The 17,576-nt window shown below is 46.7% G+C and overlaps 1 protein-coding gene across 1 annotated transcript; it reads left to right on the plus strand.

The window, feature by feature from the left end:
* The first annotated feature begins 377 nt into the window (after positions 1 to 377).
* OVGP1 (oviductal glycoprotein 1) lies at positions 378 to 12,899 on the plus strand. Its single transcript, XM_052637088.1, has 11 exons — positions 378 to 402; positions 1,124 to 1,153; positions 1,535 to 1,739; positions 2,923 to 2,979; positions 3,801 to 3,966; positions 4,420 to 4,544; positions 6,327 to 6,435; positions 6,535 to 6,720; positions 8,284 to 8,400; positions 11,398 to 11,533; positions 12,311 to 12,899. The coding sequence occupies exons 1-11, from the start codon at positions 378 to 380 to the stop codon at positions 12,772 to 12,774; spliced, it is 1,620 nt and encodes a 539-aa protein (XP_052493048.1). The 3' UTR covers positions 12,775 to 12,899.
* Positions 12,900 to 17,576: the final 4,677 nt, after the last annotated feature.

Genomic DNA, 17,576 nt, shown 5'->3' on the forward strand with positions numbered 1-17,576 from the left:
TAACATTACACTATGCAACCCTCCAAATCACTAATCTCATAACAGTAGGATTCCTGCTGCCCTTCAGTGTTTCTTCCTCATACTCAGTCCATGTGGGGCTGAATTACAGGAAGAGGGGCTGAGCACTGCCCTGCCCTCACCAGGGCTGGTGGTGGACACCCCGTCTATGCCAGTGTCAGAGGGAGTTGTTCCTTTGTTGGATCTGAGAACTATGGCTCTGCTGGGCGGGACAACAGGAGATGCTGGGGTCACTGTGACACTGGGCAGCTGCCTATTAATCACTGGTTTTGTGTGTGTGTGGCTGTCCCAAAGTTGTACCTGGGGAATCTCATATAAAGGGGCTCAAGCCCTAGGCCTGCAGCTGTCAGACCACAGAGATGGGGAAGCTGCTGCTGTGTGTTGGTGAGTGTGGTGGGTCCCAGCCCCTCAATGTCTCTTAGTTCAGGAGGTGCCAGGCTTCATAAGCTTGTCTCGCTGTTACCCAAAGGAGCATCCTGGGACTTGGGGGCCTGGATTAGGTAGAGGTGGGCAGGGCACAGTGAAAGGAGAAGTGATCAGAGCAGTGGTTTTCAACCTTTCTCACCTGTGACCAGTTAATCAGAATCTCTGAGGGAGGAACCAGGATATCACTACTTTTAAATTAGCATCCAGGTTTGAGAACTTCCCTGATGGCCCAGACAGTAAAAAATCTGCCTGTAGTGCAGGAGACTCGGGGTCAATCCCTGAATGAGAAAGATCCCCTGGAGAAGGGAATGGCTACCCACTCCAGTATTCTTACCTGAAGAATTCCATGGGCAGAGGAGCCTGGTGGGGTACAGTCCATGAGGTCACAAAGATTCGGACATGACTGAGTGACTAACACTTCCAGGGTTGAGAACCACTGGCCTGAACCTTGCTGGGACTTTCAGTGCCATGGTTGTCCCTATGCAAAGCCTGTGTGTCTGCATGTAGAGTATATTGGAGTGGAAAGGAGCTTAGATCTGGCTTCACCCACTCTGTGTAGAGAAGAGGAAGGAGGGAAGGGTGTGTGTGTCTGCATTTGTGGGAGCTGGAGGGTGAGCTGGGTGTGTCACTCTGGGTGTGCCCGTGAATCTGCATGTGTTTCTTCCTTCGTCTCCTGCAGGGCTGCTCCTTGTGCTGAAACACCATGATGGTGAGGAAACTGGTCCTCTCCAGAGCCGGGGAGAGTGTCCACTGAGAACTGCTCCAGATCCAGTGTCCCCTGTGCCTGCCTTGGCTCTGTGTTGGGGATTATTGACCCAGTGCGGCTCAGCAGCAAAATTCTCAATCACTGTTGGGTCTTCTCTGCCAGGATCCAGACTCTCGGGTCCATTCTGACCACGGTTTCATGAGGCTTTCTTTCCCTGGGGGACCCTAGCAGTGGGGGATGGACCTGCCCTCAGTGTAGCTTTGAGGGGATGTGTTTGGTGGGAGTTATAGTGGACTGGCCTCTAGAGAAGTCTCCATGCTGCTGTGGATGCTGAGCTCCATCCTCACTTGGTTTCTATCAATAATGCCTGCTGTCCCCTGCCAGGTGCTGCCCACAAGCTGGTGTGTTATTTCACCAACTGGGCATTCAGTCGGCCCAGCCCTGCCTCGATCCTGCCCCGGGATCTGGACCCCTTTCTCTGCACCCACCTAGTATTTGCCTTTGCTTCAATGAACAACAATCAGATTGTTCCTAAGGATCCCCTGGATGAGAAAATCCTCTACCCAGAGTTCAACAAGCTCAAGGAGAGGTGTGTTCACTGTGTGTGTGGGGGCTGTATTTTACAGGTAAAGAGGAGTAAGTCTTTTCTTCTGTTAGTCGTCACCTGTCCTCTGATCCTTGGGTCCCTCCTCCTGTCAAGGGCTCTCTATAGTGTCCCTGCTCTGGGAGTTCCCCATTGATCAGCAGTTTGAGCTCGTCCTTGCCTCCCTGCCCTTGTGGCTGCTCTGCCCCTGCCTAGAATATGCTCCTCTCTCTTCTCTGCCTTGCACCCCTTGAACTCACCCTTCAAGCCCAGTGCTCAGGATTCTATTTTCAAATGCTTTGGAGAGAGCTGCGTATCACAAAAGCTTCACAAATGCTAGTGTTTCATTGCCCTTTGTCACCTGCAAATGAACCCCAAGGGAAGGGCTGGTATCTATGGTCTTTGTACACCAGTGGCGGGGTCAGCGCCCAGCAGAGAGCTGGTGCTCAGTGTTCTCTCCCCAGGCCTCCTGGGCTGTCCTCTGCAGGGAGTGGTCTGTCACTGTGTGCATGGTTGTAGAAGGGCAGAGAAAATCCATGTCACTAGAGCACAGCCTCCAGAGAGGAGAGCAGGGAGCTTGTCCGTCTGTTCACTGCTGTGTTCAAGCACCTAAAGCAGTCAGAAAGTGAAAAGTGAAAGTGAACTCGCTCAGTTGTGTCTGACTCTTTGCGACCCCATGGAGTGAGGCCTGTCAGGTTCCTCTGTCCATGGGATTTTCCCAGCAAGAATACTGGAATGGGTTGCCATTTCCTTCATCAGGGGATCTTCCCAACCCAGGGATCGAACCTTGGTCTCCCACACTGCAGGCAGACTCTTTATCATTTGAGCTACCAGAGAAGCCCAAAGCAGTCAGAGGCACATATTAATTATTCAATGAACATTTGTTGAGCAAGAAAGTGAGTGAAGAGAAAATTTAGGCTGCTTTTTCTTTTCCTTTTTGTGGGACTGTCATGCGATTTTGGAGTTTGCGGGGCTTGGACAACCTGGGGTCCTGGGTGTGATGACCTTTATGGGGGTTGGTTGCTGTCTCTTTTATCCTTCTTCCCCTTCCTTGGCTCTGCTCCTTTCTCCCTTAGGTTACTCCACCCACTGCCCCCTTTCCCTCCCCCTCCTCCCATCCCCACTACTTCCCACTGTTCCCCAAATGACTGATGAGAACCCAGCTCACCGACTCTGTCCCTCATCACAGGAACAGGGGGCTGAAAACACTGCTGTCCGTCGGGGGGTGGAACTTCGGCACCTCGAGGTGAGTCTGTGCTGTTAGGTCTCATCTCTGGGGTGGGGTTGAGGTGATGGGTCAGGGGAGCAGGCCAGCTTTACACTCACTATCTCATGATTGCTAGGGGAAAGGATTAAAGTGGCTGTTTGCATTCCAGATTTGTAGGGAAAAAAGCACGAGAGAGGGCTTAGGGAACTTACCGTATTTCACCCAGGTGTCCCTGTGAGGTGACCAGCTGGGGTGATGATCAGGTAATGGAACCAGGCCTGCCTAAATCTGAATCTGGTTAATATTGCATGTAGGACTAGCTCCAAATTACTTAGAGTTCTGCTTTACTATACTAAAGATTTTCCAATAGGGTCTTCATTATGGAAGAGAAAATACTACAAAAAATAGAAAATAGTCAAACAGCCAGTGAATAGAAGAGCAGAGACTCTTGAACCCCTGGTCAGAGCCTGGCCCTCTTTGCCACCTTATGGGCCCCTTAGCTCAGAGATCTTTCTGGAAATACCTGCCCTTGGCTTATTTTCCCTCCCCTTGTCTGTTTAGGCAGAGGGTCAGCACTTGGCCAGGAGTAACCAGGTTTTCAGAGGCAGAGCTGTTCTGAACCACTGTCTCTACCCCGGGCTGAGTGTTGTTTCCATCTGGCAGGGGCAGGGGTGGTTTGCTAATCCTCCCTGGAGCCTGAAGTCCAGGACTTGGTAGAGCTTTAAGAGGGTTTGAGCGTTTCAAAGCTCTGCGTTCCTTTCCGTAGTCACATGTGAACCAAAGAACCTTGCAGGGGAGTGGTTGGGGGGAGCATGGTTATGCCGAAAGCACTCCTGGCCTCATCCCTGTTCCCCCTGCAGGTTCACCAAGATGCTGTCCACATTTTCCAACCGGGAAAGGTTTGTCAATTCAGTGATCGCCCTCCTGAGGACACATGGCTTCGATGGTCTGGACCTCTTCTTCTTGTACCCTGGACTCAGAGGCAGCCCCGCACGTGACCGCTGGACCTTTGTCTTCTTACTTGAGGTAAGATTGGCTTGGCAGATCCTGAATCCAGAAGTGATTCTATTTTGACCATGTCTGGGCCCCGGGCACAGGAGGAGCCTAAGACCAGGGTTGGACAGTAGAGTGGTGTGGACAGAGGGCTGCTGAGCAGGGGCCCTGTGGAGGCCTTTCCCCTGGTCACCACTGGCCTGGCCCCAGCCTTCCAGCCTGAGTGACACTTTCTCCATGCATCCACTGGACTCCCTCAGGCAGGCTGCTGAACTCTGCTCCTGGACCTGCAGCCAGCCCTCTGCTCAGCGACTTACCGCACTGGCTCACGTCCCCGTTTCTCAGGAGCCTGTGGGCAGGGCCTGTTTCTGACTCTCCTGGCTCCAGGGGCTCTGTTATTGCAGAAGATTGTTTCCCGGATGACTCCTACTTTCCCCGACTCCACTCTGCTTTATCCATTTCTCTCATTTGCCTCTCTCTTCCCAGGAGCTCCTGCAGGCCTTCAAGAATGAGGCCCAGCTCACCATGCGCCCAAGGCTGCTGCTGTCTGCTGCCGTCTCTGGGGACCCCCACGTCATCCAGAAAGCATATGATGCACGCCTTCTGCGTAGGTGAGTGGGTCCTTCTTTGGTGTTTGGGGGAGGAACACTGGACGGAAGAAGGCATCTTGGACTCAGAACCCAGAGGTGCCCAGCACTGTCCTGGAGCTTCGATTTCCTGCCTTGCTGTGAGAACACCTATGGGAGGTGGGCCTAGCAGGAATGTAGGTGGGGACAAGGATTATTCCTTGTAGCCCAGGCTTTCCTGAGGAGATCAGAGGGAAGTGATGGAGCATCAGGCTACACCACAGCATCCTCTTGGGTAGAGATCTGCATTACCCATAGCTGGGCCTCAAGGAGTGAATCCAGGGGCCTGGCCTCTGTTTTCCTGGAGTCCCCTGTGGATGTGCACCAAGTGCCAGATGGCTGGCACCAGAGACATATGTGAATTACCAACTACTGCCTCTGAAATAAAAACAGGAATGCCAAGTCAGGGCCTGTTTTCAGAGCAGAGATCTTCATGCCCAAATCACAAAATCAGTCAAGGAATGCTCATGCATGCTAAATTGCTTCAGTCATGTCCATCTCTTTGCAACCCTATGGACTGTATAGCCTGCCAGGCTCCTCTGTCCATAGGATTCTCCAGACAATAATACTGGAGTGGGTTGCCATACCCTCCTCCAGGGGATCTTCCTGACCCAGGGATCGAACCCATGTCTTTTATGTCTCCTGCACTGGCAGGCAGCTTCTTTACCACTGATGCCACCTGGGAAGCCCCAAGAAAGCATATAACTTTCAGGAAATGCCAGTTCTTTACTAATTTTCTCAAAGCTCAAGAATCAGGTATTTACAGATATGAAAGCTGAGTTAGATGCAGAACACAAGAGGTGAATGGGGATGTTTCTGAATGTGATTTTATTTAGGGAGCGTGGTTTCAATGGAGAGTGGTTAGGCAGGAAAGGTGGACCCCAGTGGAGGGAGTTGCCTAGTGTTGGTCTTAGAGCCATGCAGGATTGAGGGAGTTCATCTTCACCAGGCTGGGTCACCTTAGACAAATTAGGTAACTGTCTGAGTTTTAACTTCTTTATTTTATGTGTTCACTAATGGCTGCACTGGATCTTTGTTGCTGTGTGCAGGCTTTTCTCTAGTTGTGGCGATTGGGGCTGCACCTTAATTTCAGCGCACAGGCTTCTCATTGTAGTGGGTATCTCTTGTTGCGAAACACGGGCCCTAGGTGCTTGGGCTTCAGTAGCTGTGGCGCATGGGCTTGGGGCACGTGGAATCTTCCCAGACCAGGGCCTGAATCCGTGTCTCCTGCATTAGCAGGCAGACTCTTACCCACTTGACCACCAGGGAAGTCCTTCAATTTCTTCATTTTAAAATAGAGACAATTGTGGCTAAATTGGCTAAATTAAAATTAAATTAGATGATCCATGCTAGCCTCTACACTGTGCCCTGATAAGGCTCAACTGCACTTTGCCATCTGGAAAGCTTTCTGGAAGAGGTGGGTTCCAGTGGCTCCTGGAATGGTAGAAAGATGGATGCGCTTTTATGCTGTCTGATTACACATGTTATTCATGCAGACCTCTGCTGCGCTTGTATCAGCCAGAACGCCTTTGTTTCCTGGTCTGACCCCTTGGATACTCTCTGGAGGGCATAGGTCCTGACACACTGCTGTCCCTCACTGGCTGTGTGTTCTAGGGCAGCCTCTCACATGCAGGGCACAGCTTGGGCAGTCCTCATGGGCAGAGACGGCAGCGGTGTTGGGTGGCCGATGTTCAGCTAGTTAGCTACTTGGTGCTGTGAAAGTCTAGCTAGCATGATGTTCATACTTCCTCTTCTTGCCCCTTACAGACTCCTGGATTTCATCAGCGTCTTGTCTTACGACTTACATGGAAGCTGGGAAAAGGTCACAGGACACAATAGCCCTCTGTTCTCTCTGCCTGGAGACCCCAAATCTTCGGTAAGAAAAGGAAAGCTGTCAGGCAGCCCAGACGTGCACCCCTGAGCCAGGCCAGTGGCTCTTGGTGACAAGGAGGTATTGTGTTCTTCCTCCCTACAGGCATATGCCATGAGCTACTGGCGACAGCTTGGGGTCCCCCCCGAGAAGCTCCTCATGGGGCTCCCCACCTATGGACGTACTTTTCACCTCCTCAGAGCCTCTCAGAATGAGCTCGGGGCAGGAGCTGTGGGACCAGCATCTCCAGGGAAGTACACCAAGCAAGCTGGCTTCTTGGCTTATTATGAGGTGACGGGAACGGGAACCTGTGTCTGTGAGTTAGGGCTCCCCCACCCGAGCCCAGGGCCAAAGCAGGGACAAGGGACCAAGGCAAGACTGAGGGCTAGAGATAGGACAAGGAGGTGGTTTGCTGTGGTAAGGGACATCCAGTCTCTGGGGTATTCTCTTTTCTTTTGGAAAAGTTATTTGAGTCCTTTGTAAGAGGTGAGGGACTGGGTGAAGTCTGAATGGAGGGGGACAGATATTTCACTCTTTAGAAGATTCTTAAATAATATTTAAGTCAATCCTGAGTTACTATATGGCCTAAATGAACCTAATTAATATTTACAAGATATATATATATTTTTTTTTTTTCAAAAGTTCAAACATTTTCAAAAGTAAAAGAATAGTATAACATCCTCTTATTCCCTGATTCCCAGATGCCCTTCACCCAGCTTCAGTCATTAGCCACTCTTGGCCAGTCTTGTTTTTTCTCAATATTGTTTCTTCTCCCTGATTCCTTCCTTCTCACTAGTAGATTATTCTGAAATGATTCAAAGACATCCCTCATGACAGATTCTTTCTCCTCTACCTCAATTCCACCCCCTAATCCCCATCTCAACAAAGCTTGCTCTAGTGGAGGAAAGAGCCACGGACCCAGGGCAATGTGAAACACAAGGGAAGATAGTAAGAGGCATGGATTGCATGGCTGTAGGATCTAGATTAGGTGAATTCTGTGCAGAGCTGTGACGGACAGTCAGAGTCCTGATGGGTGGGAAGGACCTTCTAGGCAGAGGACAGCCGACACCAGAGAGCGAGCTGTGTCTTTGCCTGTGGTGGTAGTGGAGGTGCTGGTGTCTCTCCAGTCTCTGCTCTGTCCTGGCTCCTGAAGATGTTTCCCTGCTAATCCAGTGAAGCATAGTTATGCGTGATGACATAGTCGAGGGAGTGTTCTTGAAGGACATTACGTGAAAGAGATTTTGATAAACTTTTAATGACCACCCCGACCTCCAAAGGAAAGACTTTTACACCTTAACTTCGACAGCCCAAGTTGAACGTGTCTACATCTTTGTAGCATATGGTCTCCAGCTCAGGGCTGGGTAACCAATCCACACTCAGTGCTTTCTTGATTATAATAACCTAGCTCTCCCTGCATTCTAGGCCTTTACAGTTACTATAGATTCAAAAGTTAGTTTGATAACTGCCTAGATGGGGCAGTTTATGTTGGTTTTAGTAAACAGAGGAGACACTTACTCATAAAAAGTCTTTGAGAAAGGAACAGGTTTGGTCAAAGGTCAGGTTTGTTCCTGTAGTAGTTTGGTATTGATTTTACCAAACCCTGGTTTGTTTTCTTAAGGCTGTCCCCCACTCCTTAGTGTTCTTTTTGTGTATCCATCACAGATGTCATGGAAGGAATGTTCAGTAGTAGGGATTCTTTGGAATAGACAGGAGGTCCTTTGTGAGTGGCTTCCACACCCCCTCTTTGGTCTGCCTTCCTGTCACCCCCTGGTGCGGGATTCCTGGGTTCTTTTTCCTTGCTGTTGCTTCCCTCTGTGGCACTTCATGGAACTACCCTGGGGATCTTCCTGGCAGGTTTGCTCTTTTGTCCAGAGAGCGAAGAAGCGCTGGATTAATGATCAGTATGTCCCATATGCCTTCAAGGGGAAGGAGTGGGTTGGCTATGATGATGCCATCAGCTTCGGTTACAAGGTGAGACCTTGGTCCTTTCTTGCTCCAGCATAGTTTTCCTCTGGCTTCTGTGAGGCCCTTGTCTGTACTGTGTGTTTGTGTGTGTGTATGGGTGTGTGTGTACTGCATGGAGAATGAAGGTGAGAATGACTATATTAGATGAGTTTTAGGCATACCAGATCTAACTGGAGCTTCCCAATCAAACCTGCCCCAATCATCTTATTTTAAAAAGGAGGATTTATGGAGACACTTGAATGCTGATGAAGGTGTCTGGCCTTCATCCTGTATGCATTTTCAGGCAAAATCAGGTTTCTGAGCCAGGTATATGATTTGTGAGTTTGAAATCTTTAGACTTTAGTAATTGTCACCACCACTGCACCCCATATCAACAGTGGTCTATGATATTGAACCTGGCGAGTTTTTTTTTTTTAATAGTGAATTAAAACAGAAAAGACATGTTCCAGTGTTTCCTTAACCTGCCTCTGCTTGGAATCACCTAGATTAGATGTAGACTTAATAGATGTAGAAATTCTTAGTTCCAACCCTGAATATTCATCAGGTCTTAGAAAGAATCTGGAAACTGTTTGCAGTATATCCCCTTGTGATCCTCCTCTAATCTATGTGGCACTTCGAGTGTGCACGTGTGAGATGATAAGGGTCTGGACTAGGGAGTTGGGAGGAGAGACCATTGATGAGTGAGCAGTTGTCAGAAGTCTGTCACTGCCTGGATGTCGGGGCTTATAAGTAGAAGGATGTCACAGTGTCTCCTCTCATAAGTGATGTGGAAGTCACTGGTGTTGGTTGTTGTTTGGGAAACATTTGCGGTAGAAAGCAGAGATAATATGGCGGTTATCATGAAGAGTCACTGTGACTTCCTGTAATCCTGGGTGAGACCCGCTCTGGGGAGAGAGGTAGAGAGCATGACTTTCAGCTTCCAGCATCTTACTCTGTGGTTTGGAAACGGAAGACACAAAAAAGGTCAGTGACCCTGGTGGAATTAAATATATGATCCATAGGAAACAGAAGAGAGGGGTTGGACCCCCTTGCTGGGGAAAGCCAGAAGCCAGCAGTGCAGGGTGGCCTTGCTTTGAGGGGCAGTTATAGAGCCTTACCAAGCTAGAGGTGGACGTGAGCCCAGTGTAAGAATAATTAAGAGCTCTCATCACAGAATCTCAGCTGAAAGAAACCTTGCAGGTAATCACTGGGAGGCAGTAATCCCTGGATCTCTCAGTGTTCCAGCACTGTCCAGGCATTCTGAGTAAAGCAAATAGACCAGCTGTAATTAAACAGAAAGTTTCCCCTCCCCTCTCTCCCAGAGTCATCTCCTTACTTGCATGGACTGTAAAATCTTCCCAGAGAGGCCTTGTTTACTTTCCAGAGCCAAGCTCTGGGTCTCTCTAGAGGGCAGGAGGGCAAGATGTGCCTGCTTCCTGTGTCACTTGAGAGTCGAAACTGTGGGATTCTTCTCCTGTGGTGCAGACTCTGCTGCACGTGCAGGTGAATGTCTGGTTGCCTCCATGTCACTCTTTGGACAATTGGGGAATGGAGAGCAAACTCCAGGTGCTAATCTGACTTTTTACTGCGAGTAGAAATGGTCACTTTTTTGATCTGGAGGTCTGGTGTGTGTGTATGTGTGTGTGTGTATGTACATATAGAACAGGTTAATTTAGCCTATGTATGCATGCTAAGTTGCTTTAGTCATGTCTGATTCTTTGTGACCCTATGAATTGTAGCCTGCCAGGCTCCTCTATCCATGGGATTCTCTAGGCGAGAATACTGGAGTGGGTTGCCATTTCCTCCTCCAGGGGATCTTCCCGACCCAGGGATCAAACCCAAGTCTCTTACGCCTCGTGCATTGGCAGGCAGGTTCTTTACCACTAGTGGCACTTTGGAAGCCCAGTTTAGCTTAGAAGTAGGAGAAAATCTCAGAATCTTCACAGTGTCAAGCTTAATAATTAGGCTTTGCTGTCTTATTTTACATTTGGGGAAATTAAACCTCAGAAAGGAGCCAACCGATTTGACCAAGCCATTTCCGTCGTGCAGATGTTTGCATATGAGTCTGCCTTTTCCGCCAGCACAGAGAGTGCTTGCAAAGTAATGATAAAACCTGGTTTGGGGTCTAAACTCTGCCTTTTAGTTATATCTGTGATTTAAAAAATCATGGACAAAGACTATGTTACTTATCTGTGAAAAGGATATGATATTATCTGTTCTATTCCTCTTTTATAGCATCATTTTGGCATGAGGTATGTTGAGGTGATTTTTAAAAATATAAAGCAATATCTACTGTTCAGTATGATGATAATGGTAATTAGCAGTTTGGGAAGTCAGACAGTACTTAACATTTATGAACACTTACTATGTGCAAAGTATTGCTCCAAATATTTTACATGTGGGAATTAAAAAATTTTTTTCAAGTTGTTTCAAAATATACATAACATAAAATTTACCATTTTACTTACTTTTTGTTACAGTTCAATAGCATTAAGTACATTGACGCTGTTGTGTAACTATCACACATCCCTCTCCAGAACTTTCTTGTCTTCGCAAACGGAAACTCCACACACATTAAATAGCTCCTCACTCTTCCCTCACACACCTCCTCTTAATCACCACTCTACCTTCCATCTTTATGAATCTGACTACTCTAAGAGCCTCTATGAGTGGAATCTTAGTATTTGTTCTTTTGTAACTGGCTTATTTCACTTAGCATGATGTCTTCCACTTCCATCCATGTTGTAACATGTGCGTGTAGGAATTCTTTGGATCCTAAAAATGTTGGAAATGTTATTATCCATTTTTTTTTTTTTTACACAGGAGGCAACTAAGATACATAAAGTTTATGTAACTTTTTTTCAAGATGCCACAGCTAATAAGCAATAGAGGCTAGATTCAAAGACAGGTTATGTGGCTAACCATCCTGCTATATTGCCTTCTGAGAGTCCATCTAATTTTGCCATTGTACTCAGTCTGGAGGATGGTGAGAACAGCAGGTTGACTGACCACTCCTTTTTTCAGGCATTTTTCATAAAGAGAGAGCATTTTGGGGGGGCCATGGTGTGGACATTGGACCTGGATGACTTCAGGGGCAATTTCTGCGGCACTGGCCCTTTCCCCCTTGTCCACACGTTGAATAATCTCCTGGTGAATGATGGTGAGTAGCTATGACTTGGAAGCTGGGATTGGTAATTGCACAAGCAGCAACTGGGTGGGTCCCTTCTGTAAGATCTAAAGGCTTTGCTGTGGCAAAATGACAGTGAAGGAAGAGAATAAGCTTTGATGGCCAGGCCAGTCTGCTTTCTAATCTTGGTTTGAATGCATGCTCCATTTAATCTCTCTGAGCTTTGTTTTCCCATCTGCAAAATGGGAATAATCCTTATACTCATGTCAGTATTATACAAACTAAATGAGATGTGAAATGAAAGCGGGCTGCCTCAGCCTGGACTTTGTGCTTCCCAAAAGTGGGACACGAAAGATTCTTCCTGTGGATTCCACAGGTTAGGAATAGGCTTCGGGGTAAGGTCTTGCTCAAGGTGCAAAAGTCAAAGCAAAGGCTTAAGCTTAGAGAACTGGCAGACTTTTGCTTGGGGTCCCTCAACCAGAACACTCAATACATATCAGTTGCAAAAGTCAAAGCAAAGGCTTAAGCTTAGAGAACTGGCAGACTTTTGCTTCGGGTCCCTCAACCAGAAATGTGGCAAACCCCACTGAGTGTCCATGGGTGCCTGGGATCATGTTGATACATTGAAGTAGGGGAGCCAGGCTTCTGTGTGCGGAGACTTTATCTGTGTCGACAAGTGGGTGCATTCAGAAATCCCCTGATTCTGGTTTGAGAGCTGGTGCTTCATCCCTGGAGCAGCTCTGGTTCTGCCAGTGACAGGATGGGAAGGAAGAGGTAGGAGTCTCACCTTCTTCTGTTGATTTCTTCTAGAGTTCAGCTCAACTCCTTCACCAAAATTTTGGTTCTCAACTGCTGTGAATTCTTCAAGAATTGGCCCTGAAATGCCAACTATGACCAGAGATTTGACCACTGGTTTGGGCATTTTGCCCCTAGGAGGAGAGGCTGTGGCCACTGAGACTCATAGAAAGTCTGCAACTATGACCACAACCCCCAGAGGTGAGATTGCAACCCCTACAAGGACCCCTCTATCATTTGGAAGGCGCACTGCTGCTCCAGAAGGGAAGACTGAGAGCCCTGGAGAGAAGCCCCTGACCACTGTGGGCCATCTGGCGGTGAGCCCTGGAGGGATAGCTGTGGGTCCCGTGCACCTTCAGACTGGACAGGAGGTCACACCCCCAGGAAGGAAGGCTGGAGTCCCTGAGAAGGTGACCACTCCCTCCGGAAAGATGACAGTCACCCCTGATGGGAGGGCTGAGACTCTGGAGAGACTTTGACCTCTGAGGTGGACCCTGAGGCCTGGTGGGTTACTTTGGTCTTCAGACAGAAGCTGAAAAGTGGGTGCTGCTCTCTGGCTCTGTCATCTCACCTCCTTGGACAACTCCTCTTGCTTTTGACAACCCTTTTGTTCCCACTGATGGACTCATTCTTGGGATGACTTGATAACCCTTCCAGTGAGTCCTCTCTGTAAAGAAACTTGGAAAACTCTGCTGTGAATAAAGGATCCTAGAGTCTGTTGTTGGCAGAAGCTGGGGGAAGCCCTTATCTTTTCTTCTTGGTCCCCTGACAGAAACTGCCTGTGCCCAGCCGTTCATGCATCATTCTTGGGGCAAACAGACCCCAGGTCATAGTGAGTTAATCTCTTCTATCTTGAATAAACTAAGTGTAAGAAGCCAACTGAGTTCTCTGAAGTTCTTTTCTTGAACTGACCCATGGTCGTGAATTGTCAATTTCTTTCAAGGTCATTTTCCCCTCCTGTAATTTTTGGAAGGAGGGAATTTGTATCTGTCCCACCCTGATATTTTCCAGTGTTGATTATGTGCTTCTGTCTCTGCAGTGAACACTGCTGACTTCACTGATGATCAGAGCCAAAATCTCCTCTAGAGTTTTCCTTGTTGCTGAAGGGTGCTGAGAAAAGGAGGAGGGAGTTGTATCTTCCAGTTATATTCCCTACTTTGGAAGTCTTAGTTATCTGTGATAAAACACCTTCACCTGTTCTCTCCACAAGAAGTAGTGGAGGGGTGACTTCCTTTGTGGCCCAGTGGTTGAGAATCTGCCTTCCAGTGGCCCAGTGGTTGAGAATCTACCTTCCAGTGCAGGGGACGTAGGTTTGATCCCTGGTTGGGAAACTAAGATCCCACATGCAAGGCCAAAAAAAAAAGAAAAAAGAAAAGAGGTGGTGGAGGGAAAGATGCAATCAGTATATTTTAAGTTACCTGCATACTCCTCCTGGGTCCCCTCCATAAACCCCAGTTCCTGTACTCCACACTGTTACCCACCTATGGAGTATTTTTCTGGGCATGATTGACCCTCATAAGTTAGGATAGACACAGGATCAATTTCTTGCCCTCCTCTTCTGGGAAACAATGATGCTAGTAAGTGTCAGATCTGCCATCAGTGTTATCTTTTATTTTGGAAGTGCACCTCCTAGACTTTAAAGGTCTTATGAAAATATGTCCATACATGTGTAGACACATGGCCCTAGGACCATGTTGCCACAGCATATATCACAAATCAGTTAAGCTGCAAAACAAACCAACTGCAAAACTTAGTATCTTACAAAGCAGATATTATATTTATTTAGCTCATAATTCTAGAGGTAAGTAATTTAGGCTGTGTTTAGGTGTATTTTTTTAAGAATTCATTTTTTTTTTTTAATTGAAGAACTAGGTGGTTTGTATGTTCTGAACTGGTCTTAGCTGGTCCTGGTTGGAATGGGTCAGGCATCTACAGTTAGCTAGTGGGTTGGGGTGGGCTAGGCTGGTTTATCATGGCCTCAGCTGAGCTGACTGAGGTCTCTTTTTATGCGACCTCCCATTCTTCATCTGGCTAGTTTATAAGATTGTGGTTTCATTGTTACTAGAAAGCAAGAGAGAAAGCTCCAATAGGCAATTAATTTTTAAATCTCTTCCTGAAGCGTATTTAGTATTGTTCCATTGGTCAAAGCAAGTCAAATGCCCAAGCCCAGAGGTAGAATGGTAGGAAATTATCCAAGTGGATACATGGAGGCATAAATAAATTGGAGGATATTACTGCAATAACAAGTTCAATGTGACTTTAAGAAAAGCTAGAACATCAAAGATTAGATGTATGTGTGCGTGGGCATGCATGCATGTGCTTTGATAGGGCAGTTGGATGAAAGGGCTCCGTGTTTGCAGTAAGGTCTGATAGAATAGAGATGAATTACATTCCATTCTGGACACTGAATTGTCAGAGTTTTTCTCCTACTTGTTGTATAAACCCTACCCTCATCTCCTTAAAGGTTAGGGATTATATATTTAATTGGACATTCTTAGCGCAGAGAAGAGATAGAGGTGAAGATTTTCCCACCAGCTCCTATATGGACAATAAATATTTCTGATGAATCTTTGTGATTTTTTTCTGTCCCCTTTTCTGCATGTGCCTTATTCAAATAAAATGTGCCTGGAAGTTTATACTTACCTATGTGTTTAAAAGAATTCTAACTTATAAGCTTCCTGGTACTTATCTTTTAGATATAAACTGGTTGAGACTTCCAGCTTCATCATCTATCTCACAACACAGATCAGTGGACAGTCAAGATTTACCTGTACTGGTTACAGGGAAAAGGGCAGAGGAGAGTTCAGTGTTGAAGTTACGTGTTCTATTGTGAATTTATTCTGAAAGTGAACTTACTCTGACATGAAACCTGAGAAATATTGGTTTTATCTGAGGTAACTATTAGGATTTTTATGCTTATGAAATATATAATAGTAAGGTCAGGTATTGGGGGGTAAATAGCTGTCTTTGCCATACATTTGCCCTTTTGGCGATTCACATATCCGTGCAAACCCTTCTTTTATGTTTAGAAACCACATGTTATCTTTCTGGAAAATGTCTCCAAAGTCCTTTCCGTTACTACATCCACCTCAGAGGGTTTTGGGGTGGTACACAGTCCTTCGGGAATTGCATGGCAGGGATAGAAATTTATGAAAGAATCAAAATTTAAAGTAAGATGCTAATAATTGTCAGACTGTGAAGTCAGAGCCTGAGGAAATAATGTTCATTTTCTGTTTTACTCCACTGTACCTGCCCTGGGGTGGTCAGTAGAGTTGGATCTCTCTCTCTCTTTTACACACACACACACACACACACACACACACACATTCAATCTCTGCTTGCTTTTATTTGCTTTAATTTTGCAAATAGTCTTCTTCATCTGATCAAGTCAATTGCTGATGCAATTCTCAAAAAATATCTTCCCAGTGTTAAGAATACTTCTTTCATATGATAACTCCATGTCAGTCTCAAGAAACACTCTGGTGGCCTCATGAGGGTCAGGTGCCAATCCTGGTATCAGACACTGTGGGGAATGAGGCTCCAAAACTAGGTCTAAGTAATGTACCCACACTGAAACCAGAAGTGGCAGAGGGAATGCACAGTGTGCCTCTCTAGAAGGAAATGGAAGTAAGAGAAGTGTGAATTCCTAAGAAAGGCTGCTGGAGCTGACAAAATTGAATACAACTCATGGTATTACTGTGTAGGTTTGTTGAACTATAGTGCGCAAAGCACCTGGTATTTTGCACTCTCTGACTTAACAGCTGGAGGTATGGATTTATTTTTTTACATTTCTTGAGGACAGAGGCTAAGTTAACAGTGAGAAGGAATATTTAGAATGTTAGAGCTGAACTTAGACCCCCATCTCCTCCTGCCCCCAATCCCTCCCAGCATCAGGCTCTTTTCCAATGAGTCAGCTCGTCACATGAGGTGGCCAAAGTATTGGAGTTTCAGCTTCAACATCAGTCCTTCCAATGAACACCCAGGACTGAGCTCCTTTAGGATGGACTGGTTGGATCTCCTTGCAGTCCAAGGGACTCTCAAGAGTCTTCTCCAACACCACAGTTCAAAAGCATCCATTCTTCAGTGCTCAGCTTTCTTCACAGTCCAACTCTCACATCCATACATGACTACTGGAAAAACCATAGCCTTGACTAGATGGACCTTTGTTGGCAATGTCTCTGCTTTTGAATATGCTGTCTAGGTTGGTCATAACTTTCCTTCCAAGGAGTAAGTGTCTTTTAATTTCATGGCTGCAATCACCATCTTCAGTGATTTTGGAGCCCCCCAAAATAAAGTCTGACACTGTTTCTACTGTTTTCCCATCTATTTCCCATGAAGTGACGGGACTAGATGCCATGATCTTAGTTTTCTGAATGTTGTTAAATACTTACTTGTGCCTCTCATTAGCTTTGATTTTGTACTAGTTATTGAACCTAAGTTTCATATTCCTGTGGAAAGTATCTGAAAGTTACGAGTTGGTGCTAATAGTATGGGCTTCTCAGGTGGCTCAGTGGTAAAGAATCTGCCTGCCAGTGCAGGAACTGCAGGAGACACAGGTTTGATCCCTGGATCAGGAACATCCCCTAGAAAATGAAATGGCAACCCACTCCAATATTCTTGCCTGGAAAATCCCATGGACAGAGGAGCTGATGGGCTATAGTCCATGGGGTCACAAAGAGTCAGATGCAACTGAGCTCGCACACAGGGCTGCTAACAGTATAGAAGCTCCCTTTCTTTCTTTCTTTCCTCTCATCTTTCTTCCTCCTTTCCTCCCTCCTTTTCTCTTTTTACTGGCTCATCTCTCTACAGCCTTGTCTGTGTAGTAAAGCGATTCATAGTGGGAGTGTTCAAGTCAATTGAGAGAGTGACGAACAGCCTAACAATGAGCTGCAGGGGAAAGAAGGAAAACACACGCAAGTCCACCGGGCAGAATATCCAGTGGCTCCACACACTATATAATCTCCTTTTTCTGAAGAGATTCACAGGAACCTAGAGCAGTTGTTTGAATGTTCTTGAGGCTACGATAACTGCATAGGCATCTTAACGTACATAGAGTCTCGGAGCTGGAAGGTACTTTAGTGGATCTCCTATTTCAAATCCCACATTTTACAGATAGAGGAACTAGAGGCAGGTAAATGACACCGCTGACCTCAATCCAGCTAGAACTAAAACTGCCTCTTAATAAAGTTCCCTTCTCTCCATGCTGCCTTTCACTCTAGACTCTCTAGCTCCCTTTCAAGTATGCGACCAGGAAGGAGGAGAGTGGTGGTGGGAGTATCTA

This window comes from Budorcas taxicolor, chromosome 3, assembly GCF_023091745.1.
Source record: "Budorcas taxicolor isolate Tak-1 chromosome 3, Takin1.1, whole genome shotgun sequence".
Lineage (NCBI taxonomy): Eukaryota > Metazoa > Chordata > Mammalia > Artiodactyla > Bovidae > Budorcas > Budorcas taxicolor.

What these genes read in the sequence shown, in the direction of transcription:
- OVGP1 (XM_052637088.1), top strand. Translation starts at nt 378, where the DNA reads ATGGGGAAGCTGCTGCTGTGTGTTG. An exon ending in TTCAACAAGCTCAAGGAGAG is followed by an intron (nt 1,740 to 2,922) that starts GTGTGTTCACTG and finishes CCCTCATCACAG; the next exon opens with GAACAGGGGGCTGAAAACAC. An exon ending in CCTTTGTCTTCTTACTTGAG is followed by an intron (nt 3,967 to 4,419) that starts GTAAGATTGGCT and finishes CTCTCTTCCCAG; the next exon opens with GAGCTCCTGCAGGCCTTCAA.